The 14,801-nt window shown below is 49.5% G+C and overlaps 1 protein-coding gene across 3 annotated transcripts in view; it reads right to left on the reverse strand.

Annotated features, from left to right (window-relative positions):
* Sec14l1 (SEC14 like lipid binding 1) overlaps nucleotides 1-14,801 on the reverse strand; it is a 42,832-nt gene that overhangs the window by 10,743 nt on the left and 17,288 nt on the right. For all 3 annotated transcript variants that reach the window (XM_021640440.2, XM_021640453.2, XM_021640446.2), the window contains 6 exons: nucleotides 5,651-5,800; nucleotides 5,428-5,559; nucleotides 4,055-4,183; nucleotides 3,470-3,707; nucleotides 2,371-2,480; nucleotides 18-207 (listed from right to left, as the gene is read on the reverse strand). In XM_021640440.2, the coding sequence (XP_021496115.1) occupies nucleotides 18-207; nucleotides 2,371-2,480; nucleotides 3,470-3,707; nucleotides 4,055-4,183; nucleotides 5,428-5,559; nucleotides 5,651-5,800 (949 nt within the window). The remainder of the gene's footprint in view (nucleotides 1-17; nucleotides 208-2,370; nucleotides 2,481-3,469; nucleotides 3,708-4,054; nucleotides 4,184-5,427; nucleotides 5,560-5,650; nucleotides 5,801-14,801) is intronic.

Below are 14,801 nucleotides of genomic sequence, written 5' to 3' on the forward strand. Positions count from 1 at the left end.
CGTCAGGCTCACCCTACCTTTGTCATGGTGATGCCAGCCTCCAGCGTAGTAATCCTGAAGGACCTGGGGCGGAGTCCAGGTGTCTAGGATGTAATCCACCTGGTGCTGTTTCCGCCAAGTTAGAGACTGGCACATGATCTCTCTGGCCTTGTCGATATTAAAATCTCGGGCACGCAGAAACCGCAGAATATGCTCGTCCTTCGGGATCTAGGAGGAGAGAGGTCTCTAAGCCACCTGCCCGTCTCTGGGGACAGGGGTCAAACATACCTCCTGCCAATGTGAGCTTGGGTCACAGTGCTTTTAAGCACATAAAGACCCTGGATCCCTTCCTTGCAACACACACACACACACACACAAAGCTGCCAGAAGAGTCACCCCAGGGGCCATTTTAATAAAGCTATAATTAATCTGAAGAATACATTCACAGAGTTAAAACGCAGCAGTACTGGAATGACAATCCTGACTGCTGTTTTCTGCTCAGCAAAGCAAAGTGGAGGCAAACTGACCTTTTTGTCTGTTTGCTTGTTTTCTGAGACAGGGTCTCCCTAGGACGCTCCGATGGAACTCACTATGTAAACTGCCTGCCTCTGCCTTGACTGAAGCCAGGCGATGCCACCACACCTGGCTGCAACAGACTTGGGAACCGGCCAGCCTCAGGCCTACACTCTGGCCTCCGTGTGAACTGAAGCAAGATCCCTTTTTGGTACACGGCACACTTCAGATGCTGGACAGGATGGCGGTGCTGCCACACTGGAATGCTCACTACTCTCAGTCCATAGGATGCTTGCTGAATAAAGAACAAGCCCGGGCTGTGTCCCCAGCCTGCTCTGGGCCAGGAACCTCCCTCACGGCTACTCATCCATGAAGGAGGGCAGTGGGGCCATCAGGAGACCTACCAGCCTGTCTCTCCCAGAGTGGGAGCAATATCCTTGCAGGACCCTTCCCAACAAAGCCAGTAGATGATGTGGCGCAATCATTTGAAAAACATCAAAGTTACACAGAAGGTGGGTGATAACGCTGGGCGCGGTAATCCCAGCACTTAGGGAGGCAGAGGCAGGTGGATCTCTGTGAGTTTGAGGCCAGCCTGGTCTACAAAGTGAATCCAGAACAGCCAAAGCTATACAGAGAAACCCTGTCTTGAAAAACATAGTCCCAGCACTTGGGTGGCTGACACAAAAAGATTAAGAGTTTTTTACTATTTGGGGCTGGAGTGGCAGATCAGTAGTTAAATGTGCTATGTAGATATACATGTAAGCAAAACATCCATAAACATAAAATACTTTAAAAATTTCTTTTTAAGTTTGCAGCTAGAACAAGACTCTCCAAAAAAATAAAGAAGGAGCTGAAGAGACAGCTCAGCAGTTAGGGGCACCAGCTGTGCTGTCAGAGGACCTAAGTCCAATTCCCCACTCTCACAGGGCGGCTCACAGCCCCCTGAAACTCTAGTCTTGGGGAATGTGATGCCCTCTTCTGGCCTCTGCATGCACATGGAACAGACATACACACAAGGAAAACACACACATTAAATAAGTAAAACATTTAAATACCTAAATAAAAATAAATAAACTCTCACCCTAATCAACTGGTTACCTACATTTCTTTTAAAATAAGAGGGAGGTGAGGGGATGGATCTACCAGTGCTAGAACCAGGTGGTCTGAGTGGCAATCCTACTTCATCACACTCCAGCCCCAAGACCTCAGCTGTCTGCCTGACCCTTCCACCTCCTTTCCCACCCCACACTCACCTGCAGGGCTGTGAGGACTGAAGGAGCTGAAAGCACCCACTACCGCTGCCACACAGGTGGCCACTCCTCCGAGGCTGCTTTCCTAATGGCTGCCTCTGTGTGTCTATAAACCCAGGCAAGCAAGCCTGTGAACCAGGCCAGCCAGTAATGCCCAGGTCCCTTTATCTGACACTGTCCACAGCTGGCCTGACCTACCAGCCTGTTTCTGTAATTGTCACACCTGTGGGGCTGGATAGATCTCCCCCAATCTCAGAACCAAAGCTCCACTGTGACAGGGAATGACACTCTTCTAAATAACAAAGCTAATGACCTATGTGCATAAAAACCTCACAAAAGAGTGGATTTCTCTGTATACTAGGGACAGCACTTAACACTCCAATCCACCTCCCAGTCCTCAAGCCCGGCAGATGCTCTGCGCTGCGGCTCGGCCTTTCACGGTTTCTGGGCTAGACTGTTCCCTAGAGCGCGGGAAGCTGCTCCTGTGTAGACGGCACCTCAGCCCCGACATGAGGGTAGTGAGGGCGGACACACTCATGGCTTCCGGGTAGGAGGGGCGGGTGCAGAGGCAGTTTCGGGTGAGACTGGAGACCCACGGTCTGCAGTGCTGACGGAGGAGCCCACTCACTTTGCCCTTGTGTGTTTCCTGGAGCCACTGGCGCAGTCTGATGAGGCAGCTCTCCTGGAGGGGAGTCAGGTCACCCAAGTATCTCTTGATGTAGTCAGCATCTAGCTTGTCTGGAAGTTAAGGTGCAGGCGTTATTTACCGCCGAGGACGCTGAGCCCTTCTGTCAGGGATGGTGTGGGCAGGGTGTGCTGGAGGGGAGAGGGGAAGCAGAGTTGGCAGCCTCCCTGGGCGGCTTCAGCAGTCTTTTAGGGAGGATCGCTGATAACCACAGGTAAGTAAGCAGTGTTTAAGATGAGAACCCCGATAAACACAGGAGGCTGTGCCTCCTTCCAGTCCTCCGCCTGTAATTTCAGTACCACTCAGGATGGGCTAACCGCTTAGCAGATACAGCACACCCTTTTGCTTCAACACAGGGCCTGAGCTCAAGAATGCTGCCCCAGCCCTTTCCCCAGCTGGCTGCCCAAAGGCCAGCAGAATGAAGGAAAGATAAATATATTATTTTAACACTGTTTCTCAGTGGGAGAACCTTCTTACGTTTTCTGATTTTCTCCATGTTTTTTACACGTTTTGTAACTAAAAATTAAAAACTTGTGCTCCGTGTATGTACTTAGCATACGGAAAAGTGCACGCACACCAACTCTGGGTCTAGCCAGTGTAAAGGCACTCCCAACTCTGCCGCTCACTAGCTGTGTGACCACTGACAAGCTGCTCAACTGCTCCGTGCCTCAGTGAACCCAAACATGAACTGAAGGTATTTCGAACCTGAAGGCAGCCATCATTAAAGGAGTGAAACTGCTGCGCGTGGGAGCTATACATAAACAGCACAGGCCCCGTGGGATCAAAAAGCCGTCGGCAGGACTTAGAGCCACGCAAGGTGCCATCAATCAAAACACGTGGGAAACATCTTCTGGTCTCATGAATGGATAACTAGAAATAGCTTCTACTTAAAGAAAAAGAATAAATGAATGTGTTCTCTAAGTGGGAGGCTCAGGAGACAAAGACGGAAGCAGACGGATCAACTGTCATGAGGAGACACAACTGGCCAGAGCCCAGAGAGGGGACAAGCCCCATGGGTCCCCCCCAGCCGTGCTGGGCTCACCGTCAGGGGTTCCCACCACGGGCTCAGACGCTGTGCCGGGGCCACTGAGGCTCTCCCCACTCAGGCCCTCCTTGGCAGCAGCAGTGTCCGGAACAAGAACAGCTGCAGATGTGGCTTGATTCTTGCTTGTCGATGATGCTTCTGACGAGGGTCCCGGACATGGCGGGGTCCAGCGGGGCACGAAGGTGATGCCTTCCTCCTCCAGCTGCCGCAGGTAGTATTCAATGATTTCTTTCCCCTGTAAGGTAAGGTAAGCGTGTGTTCAACACCCAGACTGTGCTCAGCAGCTTACAAGATTTACCCAAATAGGAATTTGGGGGCTGGGGATACAGCTCTGTGTGGAATTCCAGGTTAATATGCAAGGCCCAGAGTTCAATTCCCAGTCCCCACTCAAGAACTAATTTTCACTGGGTACTGTGGCACACACCCTAATACTTGGGAGGCTGAAGCAGGAGGATTACGGATTCGAGTGAATATGGAAATCTTGTCTCAAAAAAGTAAACAATAAAAAAGGCAAGCAGCTGTGGTCATTCTTTCAGGGATTCCCACTTCCCCTTTCCACACAAACCCATGAAAGACACTCACTTTTTTAATGTTGCTTGTATAATGTTTCATGGCAATTTTTTCCACTGTACTTTCAAAACCGAAGAATGATTTGATATCTAAACTTGCAGACTGTTCGAAACAGGTCCAGTCCTCATTCTCAGGGTGAACCTGCGGGCAGAGAGAATCTGTTCCCACCACGCTCACACTGGAGCCATAACCTGTCTGTTTCCCTGGCCAGCTGACCAGTACCCGGAAGAAGCATGTTTAATGACATCACAGTCATGAGGGAGGAGGAAAGCAGGGCAAAAATTACACAGCCGACACTCAGAGGCTTCAACTGTAATCACATGACTTTCGCTAAGTGACGAACAGAGCTTTTTACTCCAGGTTCTTATCCACTCACGAGCACCTGAGGTGGCTCTACACAGACAGAGAAAGAGCCACACGCTACACTGCTTGGGCTTCCTGAGAGACACATGAGCCACAGATAGGAAAAGCAAGAAAGCCACACGGCTACTTAGGAGGTAGTGCGCTCTGGAGAAAGGCTGAGCAGGGTTCCCCAGCTCCAGAAATGGCATGGCTGGCTGCAGGGCCCAGCAAGTAGCAGGAAGGCAGGGCACAAATAGGGACCCGTGAGGACTATGGGCGCCTCTAAAGGGAGGCGTGGGCTTGACCCTAGGAACCACAGGTGGCGCTGTTCAATGGGTCATTTGGATTCTATGTGGAGGAAGTCGTAGGAGGCAAACAGCTGGGGTACACAGGAGGGGGTAGTTCTCATGCTCTGCGAGAGCTCCTGAAATAGGTGTGTGCAGTGAAAAGCAAAATGGACAGATGCTCGGAGCTCTACCTGTAAACACACACAAGCCTTGGCTAAAAACACACAGTGTCACATTTAAAGACAATCGGGAAGCTGGCCTTGGTACTACACGCCTTTAGTCTGAACAACTGGGGGGCAGAGGCGGATGGACCTTTGTAAGTTCCAGCCTACTCTACATAGCTGAATTCAGACCAGCCAGGGCTTTACAGTGATAGCCTGTTTCAAAACACAGAACAAACTGATGAGGAGCTGAGTCTACTGGTACACAACTGTAATGCAGCACCCGGGAAGAAAGGCAGGAAGATGGCAGCAAGTTAAGGCTAGCCTGGTCTACGCGTCAAACTCCAAGACAATGAGCGGTGAGACAAGAACAGTCAGGGTGTCAGGTGGCAGCCTGGCCTGTCACAGTAACACAATCCTCTTGTCAAGTCCCCCCCACTGCGCCACTCCTCCACAAGGAGAAGCAGCAGCTGGCGCAGCAGAGCTGCCGTTCTTAACAGGCTGCACTTGGCCCAGGAGCCCCAGCTAGCTGCGACTGACCCGGTGAGGTCACACACAGCCAGGGGTCCCCAGTGAGCTGGCACTCATTACTCACTGTGTAGCAGCAATGTTCGCGGATGATGACGCGGTTAGAAAACGTCTCGTTGTGCGCCTCGATGTGCAAAGTGCGCTCTCGAGAATTCAGGGAGTTTTTCTGGACAAAATAAACGTAGTCGACTCCCGCAATCTGTAAAGGAGAGAAAGGAGGGAAAGCGCTCTTAAACCGTGTTCAGTGTGGGCTGAGCTCGCCTCACAACCCCGAAGCCTCCGCCAGCTACCTTCTTCAACAGCCGGGGAGCGTCTATGTCCAGCTTGCAGCGCCTCTCGATGACATGAATAGCCCCATCCTCACTCTTAAATTCGCTCACGGTGTCACTGTCCACGAACATTGGAATCAAAGGACATGTAGGGAACCTCCTTTCATAGGCCTGTGGATGAAGGACAGTGACAAAAAGGAGATGGCACCTGTCACGCTGTGGCTGATCTTGCAGGAGTGGGGAAGACCCCCGTTTCTGGACTGGAAGCTTTGATCTAGTAAGGATGGCAATTCCGTAGGCATGCATGCTCAGGGCAGTGCCAAACCCTGGCAAGCTTCTGCTGTGGCTAAATGAAAGATGATTTTTCAAATATGTATGGAAAGGCAAAAAACCCAACATAGCTACCATGACTTTGAAACCAACAAAGAGGAAGGATTCCCTCGACCAAAGTAGAGGCCAGATCCTCAGTACAGGGAGACAGAGCAGTGGGCACAGCCAGCTCATGGCTCCCTCTTCCCTTCTGGGGAGAGGATGGACCCAGGGCTGTGTACATATTAAGCACCTGTTCAACTGAGCTGCACCTCGGGTTCCACCTAGACCATTTAAAAAGATATTTATTTATTATAAATATAATGTCTGTCTGTCTGTCTGTACACCTGCATGCCAGAAGAGGGCACCAGATCTCATTATAGACGGTTGTGAGCCACTGTGTGGTTGCTGGGAACTGCATTCAGGACCTCTGGAGCAGCAGCCAGTGCTCTTAACCTCTCAGCCATCTCTCCAGTCCCTGCCTAGACCATTTTTGACTAATATAGAAATGGAAGAAAAAAATTAGGATGTTCTTTTTGTTGTTATTGTTGTTATTTACCATGATCTAAAACAAAGCAACCCCCCCACTAATAATTAAAATCTAATCATAACATGAACAAATGTTAGGCATATCTGCAAGCCAAACAATTAAAAGGTGGAGGCAGGAGGATTATGGGTCCAGATTGTGCTGAAGAGTGAGACCAACATCTCCAAAGAGGGTAAAGACAGGAACAAACATCTTCCCATGACGCCTGGGCACACGGCACATAGCTACACCTAGAAATGAGCGGGGAGACCAGCGGGCGGGAGACACAACGGAACTGCACAAGTGCAACTGTGCACCACCAGGAACAGAGAGCAGCGAACACTAAAAGCCAGGGAAGATGGGGAAACGCTCCTGAAACTGCTGGCAGGACTGTGAACCGACGCAACTACCCGGAAAGCAGGCACGATTCCCAAAACTGAACCCTGAACACGAAGCCACCACGCAGCCTGGCAGCGGCCCTGCTCGACATACATATGCAAGCTCACAGGGCAATCCATGTCCTTCAGGGAGTGCACACACATGAAAAGGAACAGCTTTCCCTTTGCACATGGAGTGTCCTCAGCCCAAACAGTCAGACCCACAGGAATCCCCTTTTTCTCTGTTTTGTTTTGCCTTGAGATGGGGTCTCGTGTATCCCAGGTTGGCCTCAGACTCACTATGTAGCCAGCGTTGACCTTGAACTTTATATACCATTCATGAAAAGACAAAAATTAAAGAAACTGAAAACTAGGGGTGGTGAGGGATTTTAGGAAGAGGGAAGGAAGGCATGGCTGTAAGATCGACATACTGGTGCGGATGGGAGCGGCTGGCACCCTGCCCCAGATGATACATATTTCTGCATTACACTGTGGAAATGGGTTTGAAGGGCTCATGGGAGCTCACCACAGTATGATTTTGAATTATGTTAATATACTACGAATCAACAATGACCTACTACGAATCAACAATGACCTCAAAACAAAAGTCAACGGGGAAAAAGACTTATGATACAATTTATGAAGCCCACAGGTTGCACCTCGCTAACTCACTTGCTCTGTCCTCGGCTCCCCCTGTGAAGACGGTACTGCGGCTAACAGTCACTGAGGTAACTGTTGTCTGGGAGGCTTACAAGCCTCTTGAAGCTTCTAGCCTTTGTACAATCTAACCTAGGCCTAGAACATTTTCAGCCTCTGAGACTTTCTGCTTAATAAGCTTTCTTTTTCTTCCTGAGCTTCAAGCTGGCTGGTTTAACTCAGCTGATCTGGCTCTCCCAGATGACTTATTCAATCTGGCTTTTCTCTCAGCCTCTGAATTGCTCTCTTTGGCCTCAAGCAATCTACTCTAATCTTGTGGCTCCTTCTCATTCTCTGGCTCTTTCCGTCTTCACCTCAGTTCTCTCTCTGCAACCTGTCTCTCTATTACTGTCCCAGTAAAAACTGTCTCCTCTTTCTCACTGCCCCTTAAGTAGCTTGCCTTTCCTCTCCCTTCTTATGAAAGTTGGGCTTACTCTATTCTATCAAGTTTTTCTCTGATCCATCAACTTTTCCCCACTCAATTAGACATCACTTTCAAACATAAGTACTTCCTTCTACAAACTACCTTTACCTTCAATGTTTGGGATTAAAGGCATGTAATGCCATCATCCACCATGTTTGGATATAAGCTTTTCTTTACCTGAAACTTGCTCTATACCAGGCTGGCCTTGAACTCAGATCTACTTGCCCCTGTCTCCTGGATTACAGGCTCTTTGTATTCTAGCCCAATCACACAGACCTAGAACATCTCTGGATGTGATCTCTTGCCAGAACAGCCATGCTCTGAATTAACATTCCTCTACAGGTCTCACACAAGACTGGCAGGAGCCACTCCTCTATAGGGATTAACTAAGAATGGGGAGGGAGGTTTATGGCGACATCTCATCTTAAGTTAACCACAACCAAAATCAATTTAAAGAGGAAATGTGAGACAATGGTGAAAAGAAACATTAGCTGCTTAGACTCTCCTGCAACCAGGGAGAGCCCCAAAGCAGGCTGGAAAACAGCCAGGGGTGGAGAAGGTTGCTGCCGCTCACCCCGCAAGGCTTGTCCCTCTGACTGTAGGTCAACTCAAGACACAGCAGAACCCCTCCACCTGGGTTTCCACGAGGGCTCAATTCCACCTTGGCTCTCCTGGATCATCACATTTGCTTTCTGAGAAACTGTAGGTCACATCCATCTGAAGTATGGTTAGGAGGCGCCATGGTAGGCAGCTCCAGGGCAGGACGGATAGACAGGGGGTGACCATCACACTGCAGGGGTCCAGGAACGCACAGGGGCTGCACACTGAAGGAGCTGGAGGAAGGAGCAGCCTGTCAGGACAGGACTGTGCAGACCTAGGACAGGTCTCTACAGTCTAAGTGATGAGTAGTGTCTCAGAGGACAGGGCACTGCAGCTGTCTCCTAAGGACCAGGGGAATGGAGGGAAGCAGGAACTATGACACTTAGGTCCTCATCATCTGCAAGGTCCTCCTTATGGCCAAGGCAGCCCTGCCCTTCTCCTCCTCTGCAGAGAAGGAGAAGGAAGTGCCAAAAGCACTGAGCATCCCATTTTCAGAAACCGAGTGAGTCATGTGAGGACAGCTTGGCAGGAAGGCAGCTGCACGTGGCCCTGACAGTGCTTTCAGGTTCACACAGCCTCCTCCTCTCCTCCACTCAGAGGCATCCCAAAAGCCAAGCTGCAGGATCTCACAGGTCACACAATAGCTGTCTCTCCAAGAACAACCAGCACCTGGGAAGTTCATCTACCTGCTCTGCTCACTCCCCGGACAATCCTCAGGAGGCCACAAGTGAATAAGTGACTCCATGAGAAACTGCCAGGCCCTGCTCCCAGCCATTTGCAAAGCAGTGTAGTAAAAGGAAGTCGGCTCGACACATCCCATCACTGACACACCAAGAGATTAAGGACACCAGGGCCCCAAACTATAGCTCTTAAGAGAGAGTGACTAGGAATCTACCAAGAAACAGCAGAGGGAGGCTCTTTGTCAACACCTCAAGTAGCCACTTTTAAAATACAGCATGGCATTCTTTTGGGGGGCGGGGGCAGTTGAGGCTGGGTCTCTCTACATGGCAGAACTCAGAGATCTGCTTTTGCCTCTGGATCAAAGGTGTGCGCCAACGCCTGGCCCTAACCCTGATCTTCTTGAAGCTGAGTGGTACAGTAGGGCCTGGAACTGAAGCCACACTGAAGTCCCTCCACTTCCTAGGAAGCCACCCACCTGTGCAGTCTCTCACATGACAGAGTCCCTCCCTTGTACCTTGAGGTGAGCAGCCAGGTAGCACCTGGGCACTCAGGCTCAGGAGAGGCTGATGGGTACAGAGCCTTCTCTTCAGACTGCAGAATGCTTTTCTTCCTCCCTCCTCCTTCCATGTTCCTTCCCATCCTGCCACTCAGCAGGACCAACCACAGGGTAGGGACCAAACACCACTTCTCTTTTCCTTCCCAGGAAAATCAGAACCTCAATGCCTGAAACGAGGTCTTTGTTAATAAACATTCTTCTACAGTATGGAATAAAAGTTTCCTAAAGTAACTAATGAATCCAGCCTTTGTTTCTCACTCGCCGTGACCAAAGAGTCCTGTGCATATGAGCAAAGCTAACTTCCAAGGGCCATGGGAAGGAGACTGTAAAGGGCGCTCTGAGTTCTCTGTAGCTCACAGGCACCAGTGCCTCCTGTTCAACAGCAGCTGCAGCCTGTGAGGCTCCTAGAGAGCGGATGAGCAGCCCCCAAAGACAGAAGCAAGCCGGTGCCCCAGCTCTATCCAGCAGAAGGCCAGCAAGCAGTGACAGGACACAAGCACTATATGCAGGAGCCAGGCAAGCCTCAAAACAATCGTCACTATAACGAGAAGATGATCAGAGAAATCCCAATTCCACAAGATTCTAGTTAGAATTGTTATTTTCCTAAAAAGGAAAAAACAGGGCCGGCCAGTGGTAACACACACCTTTGATCCCAGAACTAGGGCGGCAAGGCAGGAGGATCTCTGTCCGTTCCAAGGCCAGCCTAGTCTACAGAGCAAGTTCCAGGATAGCCAAGGCTATACTGAGAAACCCTGTCTCAAAAAATAAACAAACACCCCCCCCCAAAAAAAAAAAACCAAATTAAAAACACGGGGCTGGAGAGCTGGCTCAGTGGTTGAGAGCACCAGCTGCTCTTGCAGAGGACCATGGATTTGATTTCCAGCACCCACACGGCAGCTCCCAACCACCCCCACCTCCACTTCAGGCACTGCACACATGCAGCACAAAGACATATTTGCAGGCAAACCACCAAGACACATAAAATAAAACTTTTAAAACTGAAACAAAATGTCAGTGTCTTAAAAGGCAGCAAAAGCACATGTCTGAAAAAGGCTGGAGTCTAAGAGGCAGGGGACACAGCGGGGCTTAGGCCTTGCCCTGGAATGACAGTAGCAGCAAGGCCATGCCGTTATCTACTGCATCACTACCTTAACAGGCCTGCTGCGAGGCGGTCTCGGTGAGTCCGGAGAAGGGCCATCCTTCAGGAGTTAAAATGTCACAGTACAGACACAACTTGTCCTTGAATGTTCCTACCACAAAAGTGCAGGAAACTGACATGGTATTTACTGCTCTCTGTTAACTTTTTACAACTGGAAATTTCCCCAAATAAAACGTTGGGAGAGTCAACAACAACAAGAAATTGGAGAAAACATGTAAAGGAATAGAGTTTTATAGGGGAAACATCTTTTGTTTTGTTTTTTTAAGACAGGGTTTCTCTGTGTAGCCCTAGCTATATTACACCAAGCCAGAGTATACAAACACTGATCTGAATTAGAACCATGAGCCTGCCTGGCATGCAATGCCAGGTACTCAGGGGCTGAAGCAAGAGGATAACAAGTTCAAGGTCAGCCTGGACAACTTGATAAGACCCTAACTCAAAGTAAAAACAGGGCTGAGGGCACAGGCGTATGCTAAGCCTTAGAGGAAAGCACCTTCATAGTGTATGAGAGGCCCTGTGTTCCATTTACCAACATTGCAGATTTAAAACAAAATAAAAACCAGAAACCATTGCAGATTTAAAACAAAACAAAAACCAGAAACCATTGCAGATTTAAAACAAAACAAAAACCAGAAACCAGGAGTATAGCTCAATAACCATGTACTTGGTATGGGCACAGCTATGGGCTCAAGCCTTGGCACTGCTTGTCTTTTTTCTTTCTTTTCTGAAAGGGAGGAAGAGAGAGAGAGGGAGGGATAGGGGGATAGAGGGAGAGGAGGATGTATTGTCTTCCACGAGGCTGGCTAAATGCAGCAAAACCACATTTACATACAAAAATGCACAGCAGAGATGGTGCCTCTCTTGAGGTCTCCTTCCAAGCTCCAGCTCACAGGCCGGAGGGGACAGAGCGCTCCTGAGGCTGGGTGGGCTGCACGGAGCCTCCTACTGTCAAAGGTCTGCTCTAGCCCAGGGAGCACCTCAGCTCTGTACAGGAGAGCCAGAGGGGCAGCAAGTACAGCACACCCAGCCTCCTGAGCACACACAGGATTCAGCAACGTGAGTCAAGGAAGACAGAACACAACCAAGCTGGCACAGATCACTTCTTAAGAGAGAAGAAAAGCTCTAGGAGACTCCCTTCTAAGTGAGGGCTGGCTTGGGAAAGAGAAAGCTATTGTGATCATCTGCACTTTGTGTTTAAAGCAGCAATTGTAATAAAACACTAGGCTCTTATCAACTGCCTCCCCAGAAGGAAGCTGCCTCCTGGGTAACAATTCCTCCCACCTCCACACCCACCCTTCCCTCCCCACAGGGTTTAGGAGGTGGCAACACAGCTTTCAGCTCTTAACCGACTTCTGGATGCCATGTTGACATATCAAAATCGAGCACTGTGCTAAAGAAAACCGCATTAGTGAAGGCGGATTGGCTTCGAATTAAGGAGCTGAGTACTGCATGGTGCCAGAAAAACTTATTTAAAAGAAATTCTGTTTAAAGAACAACCCCCTCCAAACTGAACTGTGTTCACACCCAAATTGGCTATCAAACCAAGCCAGCTGTTTTCTGGACAGGTGAGATGTTCTGGGGTGCTAGATACAACCAAAAAACTAATTATCAGACATAGGTTTACCCTGGGGAAAAAAAAATCAGTGAGTAAATAAACTATACCATAACCTACTCAATGCCACCAACAAAGAAACAAACACCCAACACATTCAAAAGAGGCAGACTGACCTAAGTGCTAGGCTGCGACGACTCACTGACTGTGGAAATAACAACACAGAGGCAAGCCGCTGGCACCCATCTGTCCTCCAAGACTCACGGCCAGCCTTGCCTCAGGAAACTGGCCAGGGTCCGCAAGATGCTGGAGGTACAGGCACCATTATACAGGCCTGATGACCTCAGTTTGTTTCCCAAACTCCAAAGGTACCAGGAGAGAACTGACTCCTAAGAATTATCCTTTGACCTCCATATGTCCACACGCACACACGTGGGCGCACACACACATCTGTGACACATAGGTCCTAAGCTAAGGATTCTGGAGGATGTAAGGGAAGATCTAGGAGCATTAGGTACTTAGGTAAGACTCAAAGTCCTATGTAGCAATAACACGGCAACTTCTGCTACAGGCTACAGCATACCCTGGGGCAGGGCCTGCTAAAGCAGCCTGTACTGGGGAAAAGCCCTGTGGAAGTGTCTGTGGAGATCCCTGAAGAGGACGGCTAGAGTCACCCAGAGAAGAAACAAGAGCATCTGTGGGCCAGCTCAACTCCAGAGAAGTGTGTCGGATCCCTGCAGGGAGTGCCAGCTTCCCAGGAGGAACCACAATGCTGCAGGGGCTGGCCTACTGCTGCAGATCAAATGCACGGGCTGCAGGGCAGCTCAGAGCTGGGGCACTTGTCTACAGGAGCAAGGCCCCAGATTTGACCCCCAGTACCACAGGGCAGGGTTGAAGGCCTATGGACAGCTAAGTCTAGACACTGATATTGACAGCTCCCAGGGAAACTGCTGAAGATCAGTTCATTCTTCTGTGGGCTTGTGTGGTCCTGACAGAAACTCTCGAAAACTTACCTCTTGCCAGGCTTGGCGGCACAGATTAAAGATGGCACATCTTTAATTCCAGACAGAGGCAGGAGGATATCCATGTGTTTCAGGCCAATCTGTCTATTCTACAAAGAGAGTTCTGAGCCAACCAGGACTACACGGTAAGATCCTGTCTGAAGGTGGGGTGGGGGGAGCAGAAAGAAGGAAGGAAGGGAGAAAACAAAGGAAGGAAGAAAGGAAGGAAGCAGGTACTTCTGCTTAGTGCTAGTAAGTACTTCCTCTTGTGCTCACACTTAGCTTCTATTTTTGAGATGGTGTCCTACCATGTAGCCCAGGCTTGCCCCACACTCTTGATCCTCTGCTAAGCCCATACTCAACTTTGTGTTCATACTTAATAATATATTTAAAGAAACTAAACTTCTAAAGATTTGAATCCCTTTGAAAGTTATAACTAATCAGTTACAGCACACGTAACTTCGTGCTCCATCTGAGGAGCCATTTCCAAGCTCAACTCAACACTGCTGGCTTCACGACTATAAAACGCATAATGGAGCCGGCCAAGGGACCACAGTGTCCCCTCTCTCTTTAGACAGTCCTAGCCTAAAACTAAGACATGCATGTACAAACTTGAGAGATACCAGGCCATTATCCCAAGCCATTTCCTCTAAAACCAAACACATCTGAATGTTAAATATGAACTTCATCTTAGAAAACCCCAAAGTCCCTGGTGCTGACAATGCACCTTCCAGATGACTTAGGTCAGAAGAGTCCTATGCTCAACCCACAGGCTGCACAGGGCATAGTGAGGACACCTGGGGCCTCCCAGTGCCCACCAGGCCATCTCTCTGCTGAAAGCTCCATTAAATGTGAATGTCAGCCTGGCTGTGCTGCAGTAGCAGAGTGCTTGCTACCCCCATGAAGCTCTGGCTTCCAGCACTAGAACTGCGTAAATCAGGCTGATGGAGCACATCTGTAATCCTAGCACTCAAGAGGTGGAAGCAGGATGATCAGAACCCAAGGTCATTCCCGGCTACATAGCATGTTCAAGGCTAGCTTAGGATACCTGACATCTTAAAGACGGAGGGCGGGAATGGGAGAGATGAATGAACCAACCATAAACCTCCCCTCCCAACCCCACCTCCCAAAAAAAGAACTGATGGAAACCACAGGTCTCTGGCCCCCCTCTGACCAGGAGCAACCTTTCTGCATCTCTCCCCTAACATCCACTCAGTTTATCATTCCGTACAAGCCAGCTGTGATTGCTTTCAGGGAAGGTTCCATTCCCAGAATGCACATGGAACTCAAA

The sequence above is a fragment of the Meriones unguiculatus genome, chromosome 7 (genome assembly GCF_030254825.1).
Source record: "Meriones unguiculatus strain TT.TT164.6M chromosome 7, Bangor_MerUng_6.1, whole genome shotgun sequence".
In the NCBI taxonomy this organism is placed as follows: domain Eukaryota; kingdom Metazoa; phylum Chordata; class Mammalia; order Rodentia; family Muridae; genus Meriones; species Meriones unguiculatus.